Source organism: Pseudophryne corroboree, chromosome 8 (assembly GCF_028390025.1).
Source record: "Pseudophryne corroboree isolate aPseCor3 chromosome 8, aPseCor3.hap2, whole genome shotgun sequence".
NCBI lineage: Eukaryota > Metazoa > Chordata > Amphibia > Anura > Myobatrachidae > Pseudophryne > Pseudophryne corroboree.
Window position 1 is genome coordinate 313,265,188 of NC_086451.1, and position 25,041 is coordinate 313,290,228.

The 25,041-nt window shown below is 48.1% G+C and overlaps 2 protein-coding genes across 3 annotated transcripts in view; one reads left to right on the top strand and one right to left on the bottom strand.

Moving 5' to 3' along the window:
- The window catches only part of PDZD11 (PDZ domain containing 11), a 156,069-nt gene extending 142,376 nt beyond the window's left edge, over nt 1-13,693 (bottom strand). Inside the window, exons 1-2 of one of the 2 annotated variants that reach the window (XM_063937391.1) lie at nt 13,432-13,693; nt 13,262-13,356 (exon numbers count right to left, since the gene is read on the bottom strand). In XM_063937391.1, coding sequence (XP_063793461.1) covers nt 13,262-13,354 — 93 coding nt within the window. In that variant the 5' untranslated portion in view covers nt 13,355-13,356; nt 13,432-13,693. The remainder of the gene's footprint in view (nt 1-13,261; nt 13,357-13,431) is intronic. The other variant, XM_063937389.1, reaches the window with a different exon arrangement.
- Nucleotides 13,694-13,713: 20 nt separating this feature from the next.
- LOC134949046 (uncharacterized) overlaps nt 13,714-25,041 on the top strand; it is a 161,096-nt gene continuing 149,768 nt past the window's right edge. The window contains exon 1 of the mRNA XM_063937387.1: nt 13,714-13,943. The gene's annotated coding sequence lies outside the window, so the exon portion shown is untranslated. The remainder of the gene's footprint in view (nt 13,944-25,041) is intronic.

A 25,041-nucleotide genomic window follows, 5' to 3' on the forward strand; every position in this document is an offset into this window, starting at 1 on the left:
TCAGGTGGCGGAGCAAGGACGGTAGGATACTACTTTCAGTATCCACGCCAGCAACTATTACCTTTGGTAATCAGGTGGCGAGCAAAGCATTTCTGGACCCTTTGCCAAACTTGCTCCTCCCCTTCTCTTGCGTGTCACGTGGGTCAAATGTCCCTTAGCCCACTAGGAAATAGACACAACGAGCATATCACTGCTTACATATCACGATTTTGGTCTAATTTTTTATTAACATAACACGTCTCCACAATCAATGATAATAGGATTTTAACTAAAGAAAATGAAACAATGACTTGCGCCCTAGCTGCAGCTTGAAACACGCCCCGAAGAACACCACTTCTTTTCTAACTACAAAAACAATGATGGACGAACTCCAAGCGCTGCTATAAACCGGAACTCCTTGTGTCTGAAAACCCTCAACGGAAACAGAATGCACAATATTCTTATGGAGACTTCAGCATACGGTTATTCACTTGAGATATCTTCAATGACTGACCTTTATTATAGGCCATATGTTCACATAAAGGTTTCTTTATCTTCTATTTAATGCACCGCCATCACATCATCTATGGTATATCGCTTATTGAAATAAAGCTCACCTTTATGATAAGCCCTATGTACATCCAAAGGTATCTTTAACGAATCCGCCCTCACTGGGATCCTTCGATGGTCTTGTATGTATATCCACAGCCTCACGATAGATTAAAACTCCATCAGTCCGACTGATGGAGTTTTAATCTATCGTGAGGCTGTGGATATACATACAAGACCATCGAAGGATCCCAGTGAGGGCGGATTCGTTAAAGATACCTTTGGATGTACATAGGGCTTATCATAAAGGTGAGCTTTATTTCAATAAGCGATATACCATAGATGATGTGATGGCGGTGCATTAAATAGAAGATAAAGAAACCTTTATGTGAACATAGGGCCTATAATAAAGGTCAGTCATTGAAGATATCTCAAGTGAATAACCGTATGCTGAAGTCTCCATAAGAATATTGTGCATTGTTTCCGTTGAGGGTTTTCAGACACAAGGAGTTCCGGTTTATAGCAGCGCTTGGAGTTCGTCCATCATTGTTTTTGATAATAGGATTTTAATTACCTGCCGGTAAATCCTTTTCTCGTAGTCCGTAGAGGATGCTGGGGTCCATTTTAGTACCATGGGGTATAGACGGTTCCGCAGGAGCCTTCGGCACTTTAAGACTTTTTAACAGTGTGAACTGGCTCCTCCCTCTATACCCCTCCTCCAGACCTCAGTATAGGAACGGTGCCCGAGGAGACGGACATTCTCGAGAGAGGAATTACCATTAAACTTGTGGCGAGATTCACACCAGTTCACACCATACATAAACAACATGTCGGCTAACATGGCCTTTAACATAAGTCATGCCAACCAGCAAGCATAACGTAACAGCAACAGCTGTTAACATCTGAACACATGAAAAATGTGCAAAGAGATAAACGTAATTTGCAGTAAAAATTAGCACTGGGCGGGCGTCCAGCATCCTCTACGGACTACGAGAAAAGGATTTACCGGCAGGTAATTAAAATCCTATTTTCTCTTACGTCCTAGAGGATGCTGGGGTCCATTTTAGTACCATGGGGATGTACCAAAACTCCCAGTACGGGCGGGAAAGTGCTAATGTTCCAGCAGAACTGACTGACCAAATTTTAGGTCGTCAGCAGCCAAAGGTGTTAAATTTATAAAACTTAGCAAACGTGTTTGCACCTGACCAAGTAGCAGCTCGGCACATCTGTAAAGCTGAGACACCCCGGGCAGCCGCCCAGGACGAACCCACTTTTCTAGTAGAGTGGGCTTTTACCGAAGTCGGTAACGGCAATCCTGCTGTGGAATGAGCGTGCTGAATGGTACCCCTGATCCAGCGTGCAATAGTCTGCTTAGAAGCAGGACCCCCAATCTTGTTGGGGTCATAGAGGACAAACAAAGATTCTGTCTTCCTTATCCTAGCCGTTCTTGCAACATAAATCCTCAATGCACTGACGACATCCAAGGATTTTGAGACGGCTGAGGTGTCAGAAGCCACTGGCACCACCACTAGTTGGTTGATATGAAAAGAAGACACAACCTTCGGAAGAAAGTGCTGACCTGTTCTCAATTCAGCCCTATCTTCATGAAATATTAAGTAAGGACTCTTGTGTGAGAGAGCTCCTAACTCAGACACCCATCTGCCTGAGGCCAAGGCCAACAGCCTGACCACTTTCCAAGTGAGAAACTTCAACTCTACATCTTGTAGAGGCTCAAACCAGTCCGATTTAAGGAACTGCAACACCACATTAAGATCCCATGGCGCCGCAGGAGGCACAAAGGGAGGTTGGGTGCGCAGAACCCCCTTTACGAATGTCTGGACCTCAGGAAGAGAAACCAATTGTTTTTGAAAGAAAACTGACAAGGCCGAAATCTGAACCTTGACAGATCCTAATCTCAATCCAGTGTCCACACCCGCCTGTAGAAATAGGAGAAGACGTCCTAATTGAAACTCCACCGCAGGAGACTTCTTGGATTCACACCAAGAGATGTATTTTCTCCAAATACGATGGTAATGTTTGGACGTTACCCCTTTCCTGGCCAAAATAAGTGTGGGAATGACTTAATTGGGAATACCCTTACGGGCTAGGATCTGGCGCTCAACAGCCATGCCGTCAAACGCAGCCGCGGTAAGTCCTGATAAACTAACGGCCCCTGCTGAAACAGGTACTCGAGAAGAGGAAGAGGCAGAGGATCTTCCAGTAATAACTCATGAAGATCTGGATACCAGGCCCTCCTTGGCCAGTCTGGAGCAATGAAGATTGCTCGAACTCTTCTTCTGATGATCTTGAGAACCTTTGGAATAAGTGGAAGTGGAGGGAACAGATACACCGACTGAAACACCCACTGGGTCACCAGTGCATCCACTGCTATTGCTTGTGGGTCTCTCGACCTGGAACAATATTTCTGAAGCTTCTTGTTGAGGCGTGATGCCATCATTTCCACTTGAGGAATGCCCCAACGACTTGTCACCTCCGCAAAGACTTCTGGGTGGAGGCCCAATTCTCCTGGATGGAGATCGTGTCTGCTGAGGAAGTCTGCTTCCCAGTTGTCCACTTCCGGAATGAAAATTGCCGACAGAGCTTTTGCATGTCTTTCTGCCCAGAGGAGTATCTTTGTCACCTCTGCCATTGCCGCTCTGCTTTTTGTTCCGCCTTGACGGTTTATGTAAGCCACTGCCGTTACATTGTCTCCTCAAACTTAGAAAGCGCTATGCTCGTGTGTGTCAGCTGTGCAGCTCCTTGGTATTAAAATACACCTCCTCCCAATTGTGCACTGCTGCTTTCAATAATGGGTAGTTGAATCCCAATAGTTATTATATAAATCAAAAGACAAAAGGTTGAAAGCGCTGTCCACAATAAAAGAGTTTTATAATTAATTTTTTTATAATTTTATGATTTTATAATTTTTTAACCAAATAAAAAAACTCTTTTATTGTGGACAGCGCTTTCAACCTTTTGTCTTTTGCGTTACATTGTCTGACTGGATCTGTATGGGACAACACTGAAGAAGGTGTGCCGCTTGATGAAGACTGTTGTACACAGCTCTCAACTCCAGAATGTTTATGTGAAGGTGAGTTTCTTGACTTGACCATCTTCCTTGGAAGCTTTCGCCTTGCGCGACTGCTCCCCATCCTCGGAGACTTGCATCTGTGGTCACCAGGATCCAGGCCTGAATCCTGAACCTGAGTCCCTCCAGGAGGTGAGAAATTTGTAGCCCACACAGGAGCGAAATTCTGGCTTTCGCCGACAAGATTCTCCTTTGATGCATGTGGAGATGCGACCCTGACCACTTGTCCAGTAGGTCCCACTGGAAGACCCTGGCATGGAATCGGCCATACTGTAGCGCCTCGTAAGCCGCTATTATTTTCCCCAACAGGCGAATGCACTGATGAATTGATACTGTTCTTGGTCTCAAAAGTTGTTTGACCATGCTCTGGATGGATCTCCTGAGCCTTTTCCACTGGTAGAAATACTCTGTACCTCGGTGTCCAGTATCAATTCCCAAAAATGATAATCTCATTGTCGGTTCCAACTGGGATTTTGGAAAGTTGATGATCCAACCGTGCTGTTGAAACATCTTCAGGGATAATGCTATGTTCTGGAGTAGCTTGTCCCTGGATCTCGCTTTTATGAGGAGATCGTCCAAGTATGGAATTATGTTGACTCCTTGTTTGCGAAGGAGAACCATCATCTCCGCCATCACCTTGGTGAATATTCTCGGAGCCATGGAGAGCCTGAATGGTAATGTCTGGAATTGGTAGTGACAATCCTGAAACGCAAACCTCAGATATGCTTGATGTGGCGGGTAAATGGGGACATGCAAGTAAGCATCCTTGATGTCCACTGACACCAGAAATTCCTTTTCTTTCAAGCTGGAAATAACCACTCTCAAGGATTCCATCTTGAATTTGAATCTTTTCAAATAAAGATTCAGAGATTTTAGGTTTAAAATCGGTCTGACCGAGCCATCCGGCTTCGGTACCACAAACAGGCTTGAATAAAAGCCTTGGTTCCTTTGTTCGGCAGGAACCAAGGCAATTACTTTGTCTTGACATAATTTGCGTATTGCGTTCAAGACATTTGTGCTGTCTTGAGCAGAAACTGGCAAGGCCAATTTGAAAAATCGGCATGGGGAAGGTCTTGAAATTCCAACTCATAACCTTGGGATATTATCTGTAAAATCCAAGGATCCAGGTCTGAGCGAAGCCAGACCTGGCTGGTAAAAAAAAATAGACGTGCTCCCACCCGATCGCACTCCCGCAGAGGAGCCCCAGTGTCATGCTGTGGCTTTTGCAGAAGTAGTTGCTGACTTCTGCTCCTGGGAGCCTGAGGGTGTTGTAGGTTTTTTACCTTTTCCTCTCCCTTTTCCTGTGAAAAAAGGGGTAGTTTTAGCCTTTTTGTACTTGTTGGGCCGAAAGGACTGCATAGTATGAGAATGATATACTTTTTTAGCCGGTGCAGCTGCCGACGGCAGAAACGCTGACTTGCTATATGTAGTAGTTGATATCATGGCATCTAGTTTTTCTCCAAAGAGGGCCTCACCATTGTAAGGGAGCGCCTCAATATTTCTTTTGGATTCTGCGTCAGCATTTCATTGACGGATCCAGAGCGCCCTGCGGGCTGAAATCGCCATAGCAGAGGCCCGTGAGCCTAGTAAGCCTACGTCCTTCATAGCCTCAACCAAGTAACCTGCAGAGTCTTTGCGACCTAGAATTTTCAGCATGTCATCTTTATCGACCGTGTCAATATTAACAATCAAGTTATCTGCCCACTTTTCGACTGCGTTACCTACCCACGCAGAAGCAAATGTGGGCCTGAGTAATGTACCCGTAGCAACATAGATGGAGTTTAAAGTCGTCTCTAATTTGCAGGTTCTGACCTGGGGCAGGTAAAATGATTTTCTTTGACAACCTAGATACTGTGTCTATCATTGGGGGTGACTCCCACTTACGCCTATCCTCTTCATGGAAAGGGTACGCTACCCGCAACCTTTTAGGGATAGCAAATGTATTTTCCGGGTTAGCCCAGGATTCCTCAAAAAATGTATTTAAGTCCTCAGACGGAGGAAAAGTCACCACCTGTTTTTTATTTAATTTAAAATAATCTTTTTCCTCAGGTGGAGGTGTTGTGTCAGGAAATCACTTCACCTCTTTTATAGCAACTATCATACATTGAATGCTCTTAGCCAGTTTGGGGTCTACCCCCCTCAAATCCCCAGTGTCAATGTCAGTGTTGGAATCTGTGTAAGTGTCCCTTTGCATTATTTGGGCCAGGGAGCTTTTCTGGGAACTGGAGGGGTCCCGAGTGGATGATGTGGAGAAATCAGCAAATAAAGCATCTTCCACAGACTGTCTCCAATGCTTTGTCTGTTCTTCAGACTCAGAGAATTTCCTTGCTAGTTTAGTCATATTACTCTGCAGCTTTCTCACCCACACAGCCTCAGAACACTCTTGTGCCTCCAAAATGGGTTCCTCTGGGGAACTACTTTCTCTAGACATGGTAAACGTGTGTACAGTCACACCACTCACACACACACGGGAGCTAATGGGGACAGACCTACACTAATGTCTGTCAGAGGGACCCAGAAGGAATTGCCAGTCCACACCACGCGCCCTATATGTATTACATACAATGAAAATACATATATACCAAAACAGTGCTTTATATCCAATGTGAAACCCGCAGACTTCAATAAATTATGTGCTCCCCTTCCATAACACCCTGGTACTTGTATCAGCGATGTGCGAGAAGCAGCCTGTAGGATCAGCGCTCCGGCGTCTCTGTGAGGAGAAAATCGCGCCAAATGAATGTTACAAGCAATTCTGAGGTGAAGCCCCGCCCCCTGAAATGGTGCGGTTCAGCCACAGTAATATTTATACTGGCAGGGGTAGTGTACATCAGCGGCTCACATGTATGTACATTTTGCCAGTGAGAGTAAGGATTTATCATGCCCCTCAGAGCGCGTTCCCCCACCACCACCACGCGCCCTTCACCCTGTGCTGAGAGACTTGTTGCTGCGCAGCGGCCCGCGCTGCGCTGGTACCTTTATGCCACCATGATGACCGGAGGGCCCCTCTCTGCAGGTCTCCAGTTAATACTCACCAGCCTTCTGGCACTGTTAGGGGGCGGTGGCAGTGCTGTGGGAGTGAGCAGCAGCCAGGCAAGGGCTGTGTTCAGTACCCTTCAGGAGCTAATATGGTCCTGTCAGCGGAAGCAGAGCCATTAAATTAACTGAGAAGTTTGTTCCTACTTCCCCTCCTAAGTTCCACGAAGCAGGGAAGCTGTTGCCAGCAGCTTCCCTGTAAAATAAAAAACCTAACAAAGTATTTTCCAGCAGAACTCTGTAGAGCTCCACTGGTGTGCATCCAGTCTCTCGGGCACATTTTCTAAACTGAGGTCTGAAGGAGGGGAATAGAGGGAGGAGCCAGTTCACACTGTTAAAAAGTCTTAAAGTGCAGAAGGCTCCTGCGGAACAGTCTATACCCCATGGTACTAAAATGGACCCCAGCATCCTCTAGGACGTAAGAGAAAATGTATTACTGAGAGGAAAAACGCGATGTATTGGGAATGAACATCGGCCTTTTTAAAAATGATCCGAGATGCGCATCCCCAGAACAGTAATGATTTACATCCGATGCAGACCCCCCAACATGACCCGCCCCACTAGGTGCAAAATGCTCTGTTTCTGGACTTTCCTCTTAATTTATGATTTCCATCACCTGTGTTGAACTAGTTAAATGATAAGAAAGCTGTTTCTTCACAGGTGATGACAAGAACAGGATTTTAATACCTACCGGTTAATCCTTTTTTCCTAGTCTGTAGAGCAGGGCTGGCCAAACCGGTGCTCGAGATCTACCAACAGTTCACATTTTCCAGACCACCTAGCTGGTGCACAGGTGTAGTCATTACTAATTAAGATGTGCTGCATTCATTCCTAACTGACAATTCTACAGATCTCCAGGAGGCCTGGAAAACGTGACCTGTTGGTAGATCGCGAAGACCGGTTTGGCCAGCCCTGCTGTAGAGGATGCTGGGGTCCACTTCAGTACCATGGGGTATAGACGGTTCCGCAGGAGCCATGGGCACTTTAAGACTGTTCAAGGGTTTGAACTGGCTCTTCCCTCTATGCCCCTCCTCCAGACCTCAGTATAGGAACTGTGCCCAGGGAGACGGACATTTCGAGGAAAGGATTTACTTTTAAACTAATGGTGAGATTCATACCAGCTCACACCACATTCAACAAAACACATGCCAACACGCATAAACCATTTGCAGCAACATGCTGAAAACAAAAGTAACACAACTATAATGAACAAACTGCAGGTAAAGTACGCACTGGGTCGGGTGCCCAGCATCCTCTACGGACTAGGAGAAAAGGATTTACAGTTAGGTATTAAAATCCTGTTTTCTCATACGTCCTAGAGGATGCTGGGGTCCACTTCAGTACCATGGGGTTATACCAAAGCTCCAGTACGGGCGGGAGAGTGCGGATGACCCTGCAGCACCGACTGACCAAACTTGAGGTCCTCATCGGCCAAGGTGTCAAACTTGTAAAACTTTGCAAACGTGTTTGCCCCTGACCAAGTAGCTGCTCGGCAGATGAGCCCACCTTTCTAGTAGAATGGGCATTTACCGACTACGGTATCGGCAATCCTGCCATGGAATGAGCGTGCTGAATCGTCCCTCTGATCCAGCGCGCAACGGTCTGCTTAGAAGCAGGACACCCAATCTTAATGGGAGCATACAGGATAAACAGAGTCTCTGTTTTCCGTATCCTAGCTGTTCTTGTGACATAAATTTGCAAAGCTCTAACCACATCAAGAGACTTTGATGCAGAGAAGGTGTCGGTAGCCACTGGCACCACAATCGGCTGGATTATATGGAATGACGAAACCACTTTTGGAAGAAACTGTTGGCGAGTTCTCAACTCTGCCCTATCTTCATGGAAGATCAAGTAAGGACTCTTGTGAGACAAAGCCCCCAACTCAGACACCCGCCTTGCGGATGCCAAGGCCAAAAGCACCACCACTTTCCAAGTGAGAAACTTCAATTCTATCTCCTGTAGAGGTTCAAACCAATTCGACTGAAGGAATTGCAACACCACATTAAGGTCCCATGGTGCCACCGGGGGCACAAATGGAGGTTGGATGTGCACCACCCCTTTCACAAACGTCTGAACTTCTGGAAGGGAGGCCAATTGTTTTTGAAAGAAAACTGATAAGGCCGAAATCTGGACCTTGATTGAACCCAATCTTAGGCCGGCATCCACACCTGCCTGTAGAAAATGGAGAAAACGTCCCAAGTGAAACTCTTCCGTAGAAGCTTCTTGGATTCACGCCAAGACACATATTTTCTCCAAATACGGTGGTAATGTTTAGACGTTACTCCTTTCCTGGCCTGAATAAGAGTGGGAATGACTTCTTTTGGAATACCCTTTCGGGCTAGGATCCGGCGCTCAACAGTCATGCCGTCAAACATAGCCGCGGTAAGTCTTGATACACGCACGGCCCCTGCTGCAGTAGGTCCTCGCGAAGAGGAAGAGGATCTTCTATGAGCAACTCCTGCAGATCTGGATACCAAGCCCTCCTTGGCCAGTCTGGGACAATGAGGACTGCTCAAACTCTTGTTCTTCTTATGAGCTTGAGAACTTTCGGTATTAGTGGAAGTGGAGGGAAGACATACACCAACCGAAAAAAATACTCGGTCACTAGTGCATCCACTACTATTGATTGTGGCTCTCTCGACCTGGAACAATATCTCTGAAGCTTCTTGTTGAGACGAGATGCCATCATGTCTACTTGAGGTATTCCCCAAAGACTTGTCACCTCTGCGAAGACTCCTTGGTGGAGGCCCCACTCTCCTGGATGAAGATTGTGTCTGCTGAGGAAGTCTGCTTCCCAGTTGTCCACTCCCAGAATGAAAATTGCAGACAGAGCTCTTGTATGTCTTTATGCCCAGAGGAGGATCTTTGTCACCTCTGCCATTGCCGCTCTGCTTTTCGTTCCGCACTGACGGTTTATGTACACGACTGATGTTACATTGTCCGACTGGATCTGCACGGGATGATCTTGAAGAAGATGCCCTGCTTGTAGAAGGCCGTTGTAAATGTCTCTCAATTCCAGAATGTTTATGTGAAGACAGGATTCCTGACTTGACCATTTTCCTTGGAAGCTTTTTCCCTGTGTGACTACTCCCCAGCCTCGGAGACTTGCATCCATTATTACTAGGACCCATTCCTGAATCCCAAACCTGCGTCTCTCTAATAGGTGAGAACTTTGTAGCCACCACAGGAGCGAAATCCTGGCTTTGGAGGACAGGATTATCTTCTGGTGCATGTGTAGGTGGGATCCGGACCACTTGTCCAACAGGTCCCACTGGAATACTCTGGCATGGAATCGGCCAAACTGTATGGCCTCGTAGGCCGCTACCATCTTTCCCAACAACCGAATGGATTGATGGATCGACACTCTTGTTGGCTTCAAAATCTGTTTGACCATTCTCTGGATTTCCAGAGCCTTTTCCACCGGAAGAAATACCCTCTGTATTTCTGTGTCCAGTATCATCCCCAGAAAGGACAATCTTGTTGTCGGTTCCAAATGCGACTTCGGAAAATTCAAGATCCAACCGTGTTGTTGGAGTACTGACAGGGAGAGTGTAATGCTCTTTACCAACCGTTCCCTGGATCTCGCTTTTATCAGGAGATCGTCTAGGTAAGGAATTATATTGACTCCTTGTTGTCGAAGGAGGACCATCATTTCTGCCATCACCTTGGTGAATACCCTCGGTGCTGTGGAGAGACCGAACGGCAACATCTGGAACTGGTAATAGCAATCCTGTACTGCGAACCTCAGATAAGCTTGATGAGGAGGATAAATGGGAACATGCAAGTAAGCATCTTTTATGTCTACTGACACCGTGAAGTCCCCTGCCTCCAGACTGGAAACCACTGCCCTCAGAGATTCCATCTTGAACTTGAATCTTTTCAGGTAGAGATTCAGAGATTTCAGGTTTAAAATTGGTCTGACCGAGCCGTCCGGCTTCGGAACTACGAAGAGACTTGAATAAAAACCTTCTCCCTGCTGTGACAAGGGTACCAGGACAATGACTTGATCCTGACAATTTTTGAATTGCAGCCTTTACTACTTCTCTATCTGGAAGAGAAGCAGATAAGGCCGAATTGAAAAATTGGCATGGGGGGACGTCTTGAAACTCCAGCTTGTATCCATGGGACACTATTTGCAAAACCCATGGGTCCAGGCCAGATTGAGCCCAGATTTGACTGTAAAGTTTCAGACGTGGTCCCACCCGAGCGGACTCCCGCAAGAGAGCCCCAGCGTCATGCTGCAGATTTGGCAGAAGCAGGGGTGGACTTCTGCTCCTGCGATCATGGAGACGCTGCAGACTTTTTCCCTCTTCCTCTCCCTCTACCTGCAAAGAAGGGGGAACCTTTGGCCTTTTTGTATTTGTTGGGCCGAAAGGACTGCATCTGAGAGTGATGTTTTTTTTTCGCCGATGCAGGAGCATAAGGCACGACTGTCGACTTACCTGCGGTAGCCGCAGAGACCAACGCATCCAGCCCATCTCCAAACAAGGCCTCACCTTTATACGCGAGAGCCTCCATATTTCTTTTGGAATCTGCGTCAGAATCCACAACGCCCTCCGAGCGGAGACTGCCATGGTAGCGGCTTTTGAACCCAAAAGGCCAATATCTTTCATGGCTTCTAACATGTACGCAGCAGCGTCTTTAATATGAACTAAAGTTAGGAGTATTTCATCTCTATCTAACGTGTCAATTTCCGATAACAAGTTGTTTGACCATTTCTCGATAGCCGTACCCACCCACGCACAAGCAATGGTGGGCCTGAGTAGCGTGCTATGGGCCACATAAATAGATTTTAACGTAGTCCTCAACTTGCGGTCTGCCGGCTCTTTTAGTGAAGCCGTCCCAGGCGCAGGGAATCACCTTTTTAGTTAAACGTGACAGGGCACTGTATAGAACTGGGGGTGATGCCCATCTTCACCTGTCCTCTGCCGGGAAAGGATAAGCAACCTGAATTCTTTTGGGAATTTGAAATTTCTTTTCAGGGTTTGCCCAATTTCCCTCAAAGAGAGTATTTAGCTCGTGAGACGGAGGGAAAGTTACATTTAATTTATTTTCCTTATAAAAATAAGCCTTCTCCTGAGGTAAAGGAGGGGCTTCCGTAACTTCTAAGACCTCCCTTATAGCAACAATCATGTATTGAATGCTTTTTGCCAATTTAGGATCTATTTCCCTGGACTCACTAGTGTCGACACAGGAATCAGAGTCCATGTCGGTATCCGTTTGTACTATTTGTGCAAATGGTCTCTTATGTGACCCAGAGAGATTCCCTGTGGGTAACAAGGCAGAGCTATGAAAAATCACATCTTCCACTGATTTTCTCCAGTTTTCTGCATGAGACTCAGACTTATCTAATCTCTTACTGATATGATTCACACTATCACGTAATTCTTTCACCCATTCAGGCTCATGGTGTGTCGGCAGCGCAACCACATTACAACTCTGTGTCCCTAAAATGGCTCCCTGCCTCAGACATGTCACACACGTGCATAACCACACCACAGACACTCCGGGACTTATAGGGGACAGACCCACAGTAAAATCTGTCAGAAGGACACAGATAGGATTTGCCAGTTCACAACCCAGCGCCAGTGATAAGATTTCTGTGTAACACAAAATGCCCACAGAGCAGTAGCGCTTTTATAATGTTAAATACACAATATAGCACCAAATTTCACTGTGCCCCCCCACTGTTTTGCACCCTGATACTTGTTTCAGAAGTGGAGGAGGACCAGCGTTCTTCTCTGCAGTCTGCAAGGAGATAAAATAGCGCTGAGTAGTGTGCTGGCTTTCTGAGGAGGAAGCCCCGCCCCCATAATGGCACGTTTCCCCTCATAGATTACAATAATAATTTTTATACTGGCGGGGATAGGACTGTGCCTCCACAACCTGTGTCCCCTTTTCAGCCAGTTATATTAGGTCCCATGCTGCCCAGGCACCCCCCACCCTCCGGCGCCCTGCTGTGCCGGTGTTTGATGGGCAGCATGGCTCGCAGCGTTCCCGCCCGCCGCGCAGAACCTTTTCAACCATCACAATGAAGATCTTCTTCTTTACACTCACCTGTCTTCTAACATTGCAAGGGGGGGTGACGGCGGGCTGTGGGAGTAAGCACATAGCCGCAGCTAGTGTTTAGCACCCTTCAGAAGCTAATGTCCTGTCAGCCAGAAGCAGAGCCATGGAACTATTTAGGAAGTTGGTTCCTACGTCTGCCCCCGAAGTCCCTTGAAGCAGGGAGACTGTTGCCAGCAGTCCTCCCTGAAAATAAAAAACCTAACATTAAAGTCTTTCAGAGAAACTCAGTAGAGCTCCCCTGGAGTGCATCCAGTCTGCCTGGGCACATTTTCTAAACCGAGGTCTGGAGGAGGGGCATAGAGGGAGGAGCCGTTCACACCCTTGAAAAGTCTTAAAGTGCCTATGGCTCCTGCGGAACCGTCTATACCCCATGGTACTGAAGTGGACCCCAGCATCCTCTAGGACGTATGAGAAAACAAATTAAGAGGGAAGTCCAGAAACAGAGCATTTCGTACCTAGTTGGGCGGGTCATGTTGGAGGGTATGTCGATGTAGCCCTCTATGTAACCCCCGGGACAGGCTGCAAGCAATGGGCGAGTACCTCCTGCAGGGGGATCCAGGCCGGCGGGTTCTCGTAGGGCGGCAGGAAAACAACAGGGTACGGGTACTCCTCGTACGCAGGGCGCCCCTCCATCCCTAGAGAGGAGAGAAGGACACGGTATGTACATGCACGGGCCACTGAGAGACAGATCGGCGTCTGAGACCACTCACCCGCTCCGAAGTAAAAGCACGGAAGGGACTATTTCACAGAGCGCAGCAATAGCTGTGACTGTAGGACAGGACAGCTGGTTGTGTCTATGTTCTCTTCGTGCTAAGGTCCTGGACGTGACAAAACGAGAGGGCAGGAGAGAACTTCCGCCCTTACAGCTCCTAAATGTCTGCTTCCGGTGCTTCGTTCTCCGTTGGTTTGGGGGTTTGTTTTTTTTCTATGCAGTATTGGACCACCCAGGGGCTGCCCGCCCTTCCCACTTCGGCGCGTATAAATGGCGTGCTCGCTCCCGCGTGAGAATGTGTCGGGCACTCGTGGAGAGCTTGTAATCACCCTGTCATTGGTTGTTCCGAGACGCTATGAGTTACGATTTTTGAAAATCGCCGGGCACAGCAGAGCAGAGCTGCGGCACAGAGGCATCCGAGACAGAGCGCCGCTTACGAGTGAGGAGGGTACCGGCCGCAGAGAGTGCCTACAGGTTTTCGGGGACAGACTTTACCGGAATATCTACGGGGTGAGGCGTGCAGGCTTGTCCATTCCATATACTGTATGACCGGCCTCCGTACTGTCTTTACCACTAGTGCTTGTGTCAGTTTGTTGTGTCTCCACCATTGTAACGCCTGCACTCATTTTGCTGACAAGGCATTCTGGGGCAGATGTATTAACCTGGAGAAGGCATAAGGAAGTGATAAACCAGTGATATGTGCACGGTGATAAAGGTACCAGCCAATCAGATCCTAACTGTCAATTTACATATTGGAGCTGATTGTCTGGTGCGTTTATCACCATGCACATATCACTGGTTTATCACTTCTTTATGCCATCTCCAGGTTAATACATCTGCCCCTATGTGACTAGTAGTGTGTGTGTGTGTGTGTGTGTGTGTGTGTGTGTGTGTGTGTGTGTGTGTGTGTGTGTGTGTGTCCACAGCCAGTGAGGATCTGGTCCATGTGACAGGAGTGGATTGGCCACTTTCTCTAGTCCTGTTACCCCCTATTATGTGTGTGCTCTGTATATCACCATGTACTGTTCTCTACTGTAGGTTTGCATTGTGCTAGGTGGGTTACCAGTGGGCTAATGCAGCTGTCTAGTACCCCTTTTCCACTAGAGCTGCACGGGTCGCAGCCGTGTCGCCTGACACGGCTGCGACCCATGCTACAGACCCCGGCACACAGCGCTCACCAACCCGGCAATTGCCGGGTTGGTGACGCGCTAGTGACGTGGCAGGGGTGGCGCTAGGAGATCACATGATCTCCCAGCGCTGCCCTCCCTATGCACTGTGAATGGGAGCAGTGTTACCTCGACACGGCACCCGTTCACACTAGACAGCTAGCCGGGTTTAACACGCGTTCAACCCGGCTAGCTACCAGGGTAGGATTCCCGGATCACTTGATCCGGGAATTTGCTGGGGGACCCGTTTCCACTAGGGAAAAACACGGGTAAATGCGCGCCCCCCGCGCATTTACCAGTGTTTTCTCTATCGTCCTAGTGGATGCTGGGGTTCCTGAAAGGACCATGGGGAATAGCGGCTCCGCAGGAGACAGGGCACAAAAGTAAAGCTTTCCGATCAGGTGGTGTGCACTGGCTCCTCCCCCTATGACCCTCCTCCAAGCCAGTTAGATTTTTGTGCCCGGCCGAGAAGGGTGCAATTCTAGGTGGCTCTCCTAAAGAGCTGCTTAGAGAAAGTTTAGCTTAGGTTTTTTACTTTACAGTGAGTCCTGCTGGCAACAGGATCACTGCAACGAGGGACAGAGGGGAGAAGAAGTGAACTCACCTGCGTGCAGGATGGATTGGCTTCTTGGCTACTGGACATCAGCTCCAGAGGGACGATCACAGGTACAGCCTGGATGGTCACCGGAGCCTTGCCGCCGGCCCCCTTGCAGATGCTGAAGTAAGAAGAGGTCCAGAATCGGCGGCAGAAGACTCCTCAGTCTTCTAAAGGTAGCGCACAGCACTGCAGCTGTGCGCCATTTTCCTCTCAGCACACTTCACACGGCAGTCACTGAGGGTGCAGGGCGCTGGGAGGGGGGCGCCCTGGGAGGCAAATGAATACCTATTTTGGCTAAAAATACCTCACATATAGCCTCCGGAGGCTATATGGAGATATTTAACCCCTGCCAGAATCCGTTAAGAGCGGGAGACGAGGCCGCCGAAAAAGGGGCGGGGCCTATCTCCTCAGCACACAGCGCCATTTTCCCTCACAGAAAGGCTGGAGGGAAGGCTCCCAGGCTCTCCCCTGCACTGCACTACAGAAACAGGGTTAAAACAGAGAGGGGGGGCACTAATTTGGCGATATGCTTATATATTAAGATGCTATAAGGGAAAACACTTATATAAGGTTGTCCCTATATAATTATAGCGTTTTCTCTATCGTCCTAGTGGATGCTGGGGTTCCTGAAAGGACCATGGGGAATAGCGGCTCCGCAGGAGACAGGGCACAAAAAGTAAAGCTTTAGGATCAGGTGGTGTGCACTGGCTCCTCCCCCTATGACCCTCCTCCAAGCCAGTTAGATTTTGTGCCCGGCCGAGAAGGGTGCAATCTAGGTGGCTCTCCTAAAGAGCTGCTTAGGAAAGTTTAGCTTAGGTTTTTTATTTTACAGTGAGTCCTGCTGGCAACAGGATCACTGCAACGAGGGACTTAGGGGAGAAGAAGTGAACTCACCTGCGTGCAGGATGGATTGGCTTCTTGGCTACTGGACATCAGCTCCAGAGGGACGATCACAGGTACAGCCTGGATGGTCACCGGAGCCTTGCCGCCGGCCCCCTTGCAGATGCTGAAGTAAGAAGAGGTCCAGAATCGGCGGCAGAAGACTCCTCAGTCTTCTAAAGGTAGCGCACAGCACTGCAGCTGTGCGCCATTTTCCTCTCAGCACACTTCACACGGCAGTCACTGAGGGTGCAGGGCGCTGGGAGGGGGGCGCCCTGGGAGGCAAATGAATACCTATTTTGGCTAAAAATACCTCACATATAGCCTCCGGAGGCTATATGGAGATATTTAACCCCTGCCAGAATCCGTTAAGAGCGGGAGACGAGGCCGCCCGAAAAAGGGGCGGGGCCTATCTCCTCAGCACACAGCGCCATTTTCCCTCACAGAAAGGCTGGAGGGAAGGCTCCCAGGCTCTCCCCTGCACTGCACTACAGAAACAGGGTTAAAACAGAGAGGGGGGGCACTAATTTGGCGATATGCTTATATATATATTAAGATGCTATAAGGGAAAACACTTATATAAGGTTGTCCCTATATAATTATAGCGTTTTTGGTGTGTGCTGGCAAACTCTCCCTCTGTCTCTCCAAAGGGCTAGTGGGTCCTGTCCTCTATCAGAGCATTCCCTGTGTGTGTGCTGTGTGTCGGTACGTGTGTGTCGACAGGTAGGAGGACGATGTTGGTGAGGAGGCGGAGCAATTGCCTGTAATGGTGATGTCACTCTCTAGGGAGTCGACACCGGAATGGATGGCTTATTTAGGAAATTACGTGATAATGTCAACACGCTGCAAGGTCGGTTGACGACATGAGACGGCCGACAAACAATTAGTACGGTCCAGACGTCTCAAAAACACCGTCAAGGGTTTTTAAAACGCCCGTTTACTTTAGTCGGTCGACACAGACACAGACAGGGACACTGAATCCAGTGTCGACGGTGAATAAACAAACGTATTCCTTATTAGGGCCACACGTTAAAGGCAATGAAGGAGGTGTTACGTATTTCTGATACTACAAGTACCACAAAAGAGGGTATTATGTGGGATGTGAAAAAACTACCATAGTTTTTCCTGAATCAGATAAATTAAATAAAGTGTGTGATGATGCGTGGGTTCCCCCCGATAGAAAATTATGGGCGGTATACCCTTTCCCGCCAGAAGTTAGGGCGCGTTGGGAAACACCCCTTAAGGTGGATAAGGCGCTCACACGCTTATCAAAACAAGTGGCGGTACCGTCTATAGATAGGGCCGTCCTCAAGGACCAGCTGACAAGGCTGGAAAATATAATAAAAAGTATATACACACATACTGGTGTTATACTGCGGCCAGCGATCGCCTCAGCCTGGATGTGCAGAGCTAGGGTGGCTTGGTCGGATTCCCTGACTAAAAATATTGATACCCTTGACAGGGACAGTATTTTTATTGACTATAGAGCATTTCTATATATGCGAGATGCACAGAGGGATATTTGCACTCTGGCATCATGAATAAACGCGATGTCCATAACTGCCAGAAGATGTTATGGACACGACAGTGGTCAGGTGATGCAGATTCCAAACGGCACAGTATGGCCGTATAAAGGAAGAGGACTTGTTTGGGGTCGGTCCATCGGACCTGGTGGTCACGGCAACTGCTGGAAAATCCACCGTTTTTTACCCTAAGTCACATCTCTGCAGAAAAAGACACCGTCTTTTCAGCCTCAGTCCTCTCGTCCCTATAAGATCATATCTGCCCAGGGATAGAGGAAAGGGAAGAAGACTGCAACAGGCAGCCTATTCCCAGGAACAGAAGCGTTCCACCGCGTCTGACAAGTTCTCAGCATGGCGCTGAGACCGTAGGACCCCTGGATCCTACATGTAGTATCCCGGGGGTACAGATGGGAATGTCGAGACGTTTCCCCTTCGCAGGCTCCTGAAGTCTGCTTTACCAAGTCTCCCTCCGACAAGGAGGTAGTATGGGAAAAAATTCACAAGCTGTGTTCCCAGCAGGTGACAATTAAATTACCCCTCCTACTACAGAAAAGGGGTATTATTCCACACTATATTGTGGTACTGAAGCCAGAAGGCTAGGTGAGACTTATTCTAAAAAAAAAAAAAAAAAAAATTTTTTTTTGAACACTTACAAAGGTTCAAATTAAGATGAAGTCACTCAGAGCAGTGATAACGAACCAGGAAGAAGGGGACTATATAGTGTCCCGGGACATCAGGGATGCTTACCTCTATGTCCCAAATTTGCCCTTCTCACTAAGGGTACCTCAGGTTCGTGGTGCAGAACTGTCACTATCAGTTTCAGACGCTGCCGTTTGGATTGTCCACGGCACCCCGGGGTCTTTACCAAGGTAATGGCCGAATTGATGATTCTTCTTCGAAGAAAAGGCGTCTTAATTATCCCTTACTTGGACGATCTCCTGATAGGGGCATAGTCCAGGGAACAGTTGGAGGTCGGAGTAGCACTATCTCGGATACTGCTACAATCAGCACGGGTGGATTCTAAATATTCCAAAATCGCAGCTGATCCCGACGACACGTCTGCTGTGCCTAGGGATGATTCTGGACACAGTCCAGAAAAAGGTGTTTCTCCCGGAAGAGAAAGCCAGGGAGTTATCCGAGCAAGTCAGGAACCTCCTAAAAACAGTGCATCATTGCACAAGGGTCCTGGTAAAAATGGTGGCTTCCTTCGAAGCAATTCCATTCGGCAGATTTCACGTAAGAACTTTTCAGTGGGATCTGCTGGACAAATGGTCCGGATCGCATCTTCAGATGCATCAGCGGATAACCCAATATCCAAGGACAAGGGTGTCTCTCCTGTGGTGGTTATAGAGTGCTCATCTTCTAGAGGGCCGCAGATTCGGCATTCAGGATTGGATGCTGGTAACCACGGAGCCCAGCCTGAGAGGCTGGGGAGCAGTCACACAAGGGAAAAATTTCCAGGGAGTGTGATCAAGTATGGAGACTTTTCTCCACATAAATATACTGGAGCTAAGGGTAAATTTATAATGCTCTAAGCTTAGCAAGACCTCTGCTTCAAGGTCAGCCGGTATTGATCCAGTGGGAAAAACATCACGGCAGTCGCCCACGTAAACAGACAGGGCGACACAAGAAGCAGGAGGGCAATGGCAGAAACTGCAAGGACTTTTCGCTGGGCGGAAAATCATGTGATAACACTGTCAGCAGTTTTTCATCCCGGGAATGGAAACTGGGAAGCAGACTTCCTCAGCACGACCTCCACCCGGGAGAGTGGAAACTTCATTGAGAAGTTTTTTCCACATGATTGTAAACCGTTGGGAAATACCAAAGGTGGACATGATGGCGTCCCGTCTGAACAAAAAACGGGACAGGTATTGCGCCAGGTCAAGGGACCCTCAGGCAATAGATGTGGACGTTCTGGTAACACCGTGGGTGTACCAGTCGGTGTATGTGTTCCCTCCTCTGCTTCTCATACCTAAGGTGCTGAGAATTATAAGACGTAGAGGAGTAAGAACTATACTCATGGCTCCGGATTGGCTAAGAAGGACTTGGTACCCGGAACTTCAAGAGATGCTTACAGAGGTCTTATGGCCTCTGCCGCTAAGAAGGGACTTGCTTCAGCAAGTACCATGTCTGTTCCAAGACTTACCGCAGCTGCGTTTGTCGGCATGGCGATGGAAAGCCGGATCCTAAGGGAAAAAAGGCATTCCGGAAGAGGTCATTCCTACCCTGGTCAAAGCCAGAAAGGAGGTGACCGCACAACATTATCACCACGTGTGGCGAAAATTTGTTGCGTGGTGTGAGGCCAGGAAGGCCCCACAAAGAAATTTCAACTCGGTCGTTTCCTGCATTTCCTGCAAACAGGAGTGTCTATGGGCCTCAAATTGGGGTCCATTAAGGTTCAAATTCGGCCCTGTAAATTTTCTTCCAGAAAGAATTGGCTTCAGTTCCTGAAGTCCAGAAGTTTGTCAAGGGAGTATTGCATATACAAACCCCTTTTTTGTGCCTCCAGTGGCACTGTGGGATCTCAACGTAGTTCTGGGATTTCTCAAATCACATTGGTTTAAAACCAGTCAAATATGTGGATTTGCAGCATCTCACATAAAAAGTGACCATGCTCTTGGCCCTGGCCTGGACCAGGCGAGTGTCAAATTGGTGTTTTTTTCTCAAAAAAGCCCATATCTGTTTGTCCATTCGGACAGGGCAGAGCTGCGGACTCGTCCCCAGTTCTCTCCCTAAGGTGGTGTCAGTGTTTCACCTGAACCAGCTTATTGTGGTGCCTTGCACCTACTAGGGACTTGGAGGACTCCAAGTTGCTAGAAGTTGTCAGGGCCCTGAAAATATATTCCAGGACAGCTGGAGTCAGAAAATCTAACTCGCTGTTTATACTGTATGCACCCAACAAGTTGGGTGCGCCTGCTTCTAAGCAGTCGATTGCTCGTTGGATTTGTAACACAATTCAACTTGCACATTCTGAGGCAGGCCTGCCACAGTCTAAATCGGTTAAGGCCCATTCCACAAGGAAGGTGGGCTCATCTTGGGCGGCTGCCCGAGAGGTCTCGGCATTACAACTCTGCCGAGCAGCTACGTGGTCAGGGGAGAACACGTTTGTAAAATTCTACAAATTTGATATCCTGGCAAAAGAGGACCTGGAGTTCTCTCATTCGGTGCTGCAGAGTCATCCGCACTCTCCCGCCCGTTTGGGAGCTTTGGTATAATCCCCATGGTCCTTTCAGGAACCCCAGCATCCACTAGGACGATAGAGAAAATAAGAATTTACTTACCGATAATTCTATTTCTCGGAGTCCGTAGTGGATGCTGGGCGCCCATCCCAAGTGCGGATTATCTGCAATACTTGTACATAGTTACAAAAATCGGGTTATTATTGTTGTGAGCCATCTTTTCAGAGGCTCCGCTGTTATCATACTGTTAACTGGGTTTAGATCACAAGTTGTACGGTGTGATTGGTGTGGCTGGTATGAGTCTTACCCGGGATTCAAAATTCCTCCCTTATTGTGTACGCTCGTCCGGGCACAGTACCTAACTGGCTTGGAGGAGGGTCATAGGGGGAGGAGCCAGTGCACACCACCTGATCCTAAAGCTTTACTTTTTGTGCCCTGTCTCCTGCGGAGCCGCTATTCCCCATGGTCCTTTCAGGAACCCCAGCATCCACTACGGACTCCGAGAAATAGAATTATCGGTAAGTAAATTCTTATTTTTGGTGTGTGCTGGCAAACTCTCCCTCTGTCTCTCCAAAGGGCTAGTGGGTCCTGTCCTCTATCAGAGCATTCCCTGTGTGTGTGCTGTGTGTCAGTACGTGTGTGTCGACATGTAGGAGGACGATGTTGGTGAGGAGGCGGAGCAATTGCCTGTAATGGTGATGTCACTCTCTAGGGAGTCGACACCGGAATGGATGGCTTATTTAGGAAATTACGTGATAATGTCAACACGCTGCAAGGTCGGTTGACGACATGAGACGGCCGACAAACAATTAGTACCGGTCCAGACGTCTCAAAAACACCGTCAGGGGTTTTAAAACGCCCGTTTACTTTAGTCGGTCGACACAGACACAGACAGGGACACTGAATCCAGTGTCGACGGTGAATAAACAAACGTATTCCTTATTAGGGCCACACGTTAAAGGCAATGAAGGAGGTGTTACATATTTCTGATACTACAAGTACCACAAAAGAGGGTATTATGTGGGATGTGAAAAAACTACCATAGTTTTTCCTGAATCAGATAAATTAAATAAAGTGTGTGATGATGCGTGGGTTCCCCCCGATAGAAAATTATGGGCGGTATACCCTTTCCCGCCAGAAGTTAGGGCGCGTTGGGAAACACCCCTTAAGGTGGATAAGGCGCTCACACGCTTATCAAAACAAGTGGCGGTACCGTCTATAGATAGGGCCGTCCTCAAGGACCAGCTGACAGGAGGCTGGAAAAATATCATAAAAAGTATATACACACATACTGGTGTTATACTGCGACCAGCGATCGCCTCAGCCTGGATGTGCAGAGCTGGGGTGGCTTGGTCGGATTCCCTGACTAAAAATATTGATACCCTTGACAGGGACAGTATTTTATTGACTATAGAGCATTTAAAGGATGCATTTCTATATATGCGAGATGCACAGAGGGATATTTGCACTCTGGCATCATGAGTAAATGCGATGTCCATAACTGCCAAAAGATGTTATGGACACGACAGTGGTCAGGTGATGCAGATTCCAAACGGCACAAAGGTGTATTGCCGTATAAAGGAAGAGGAGTTATTTGGGGTCGGTCCATCGGACCTGGTGGCCACGGCAACTGCTGGAAAATCCACCGTTTTTTACCCTAAGTCACATCTCTGCAGAAAAAGACACCGTCTTTTCAGCCTCAGTCCTCTCGTCCCTATAAGATCATATCTGCCCAGGGATAGAGGAAAGGGAAGAAGACTGCAGCAGGCAGCCCATTCCCAGGAACAGAAGCGTTCCACCGCTTCTGACAAGTTCTCAGCATGGCGCTGAGACCGTACAGGACCCCTGGATCCTACAAGTAGTATCCCAGGGGTACAGATTGGAAGGTCGAGACGTTTCCCCTTCGCAGGCTCCTGAAGTCTGCTTTACCAAGGTCTCCCTCCGACAAGGAGGCAGTATGGAAAAAAATTCACAAGCTGTATTCCCAGCAGGTGATAACTAAATTACCCCTCCTACTACAAGAAAAGGGGTATTTTTCCACACTATATTGTGGTACTGAAGCCAGAAGGCTAGGTGAGACTTATTCTAAAAAATTTTTTGAACACTTACAAAGGTTCAAATCAAGATGGAGTCACTCAGAGCAGTGATAACGAACCAGGAAGAAGAGGACTATATAGTGTCCCGGGACATCAGGGATGCTTACCTCTATGTCCCACATTTGCCCTTCTCACTAAGGGTACCTCAGGTTCGTGGTGCAGAACTGTCACTGTCAGTTTCAGACGCTGCCGTTTGGATTGTCCACGGCACCCCGGGTCTTTACCAAGGTAATGGCCGAAATGATGATTCTTCTTCGAAGAAAAGGCGTCTTAAGTATCCCTTACTTGGATGATTTCCTGATAAGGGCATAGTCCAGGGAACAGTTGGAGGTCGGAGTAGCACTATCTCGGATACTGCTACAACAGCACGGGTGGATTCTAAATATTCCAAAATCGCAGCTGATCCGACGACACGTCTGCTGTGCCTAGGGATGATTCTGGACACAGTCCAGAAAAAGGTGTTTCTCCCGGAAGAGAAAGCCAGGGAGTTATCCGAGTTAGTCAGGAACCTCCTAAAAACAGTGCATCATTGCACAAGGGTCCTGGTAAAAATGGTGGCTTCCTACGAAGCAATTCCATTCGGCAGATTTCACGCAAGAACTTTTCAGTGGGATCTGCTGGACAAATGGCCCGGATCGCATCTTCAGATGCATCAGCGGATAACCCTATATCCAAGGACAAGGGTGTCTCTCCTGTGGTGGTTATAGAGTGCTCATCTTCTAGAGGGCCGCAGATTCGGCATTCAGGATTGGATGCTGGTGACCACGGAGCCCAGCCCGAGAGGCTGGGGAGCAGTCACACAGGGAAAAAATTTCCAGGGAGTGTGATCAAGTCTGGAGACTTTTCTCCACATAAATATACTGGAGCTAAGGGTAAATTTATAATGCTCTAAGCTTAGCAAGACCTCTGCTTCAGGGTCAGCCGGTATTGATCCAGTGGGAAAAACATCACGGCAGTCGCCCACGTAAACAGACAGGGCGACACAAGAAGCAGGAGGGCAATGGCAAAAACTGCAAGGACTTTTCGCTGGGTGGAAAATCATGTGATAGCACTGTCAGCAGTGTTTCATCCCGGGAATGGAAACTGGGAAGCAGACTTCCTCAGCAGGCACGACCTCCACCCGGGAGAGTGGAAACTTCATCGGGAAGTTTTTTCCACATGATTGTAAACCGTTGGGAAATACCAAAGGTGGACATGATGGCGTCCCGTCTGAACAAAAAACGGGACAGGTATTGCGCCAGGTCAAGAGACCCTCAGGCAATAGCTGTGGACGTTCTGGTAACACCGTGGGTGTACCAGTCGGTGTATGTGTTCCCTCCTCTGCTTCTCATACCTAAGAGAATTATAAGACATAGAGGAGTAAGAACTATACTCATGGCTCCGGATTGGCCAAGAAGGACTTGGTACCCGGAACTTCAAGAGATGCTTACAGAGGTCTTATGGCCTCTGCCGCTAAGAAGGGACTTGCTTCAGCAAGTACCATGTCTGTTCCAAGACTTACCGCAGCTGCGTTTGTCGGCATGGCGGTGGAAAGCCGGATCCTAAGGGAAAAAGGCATTCCGGAAGAGGTCATTCCTACCCTGGTCAAAGCCAGAAAGGAGGTGACCGCACAACATTATCACCACATGTGGCGAAAATATGTTGCGTGGTGTGAGGCCAGGAAGGCCCCACAAAGAAATTTCAACTCGGTCGTTTCCTGCATTTCCTGCAAACAGGAGTGTCTATGGGCCTCAAATTGGGGTCCATTAAGGTTCAAATTTCGGCCCTGTCGATTTTCTTCCAGAAAGAATTGGCTTCAGTTCCTGAAGTCCAGAAGTTGTCAAGGGAGTATTGCATATACAACCCCCTTTTGTGCCTCCAGTGGCACTGTGGGATCTCAACGTAGTTCTGGGATTCCTCAAATCACATTGGTTTAAAACCAGTCAAATCTGTGGATTTGAAGCATCTCACAGGAAAAGTGACCATGCTCTTGGCCCTGGCCTGGACCAGGCGAGTGTCAAATTGGTGGTTTTTTCTCAAAAAAGCCCATATCTGTTTGTCCATTCGGACAGGGCAGAGCTGCGGACTCGTCCCCAGTTCTCTCCCTAAGGTGGTGTCAGTGTTTTACCTGAACCAGCTTATTGTGGTGCCTTGCACCTACTAGGGACTTGGAGGACTCCAAGTTGCT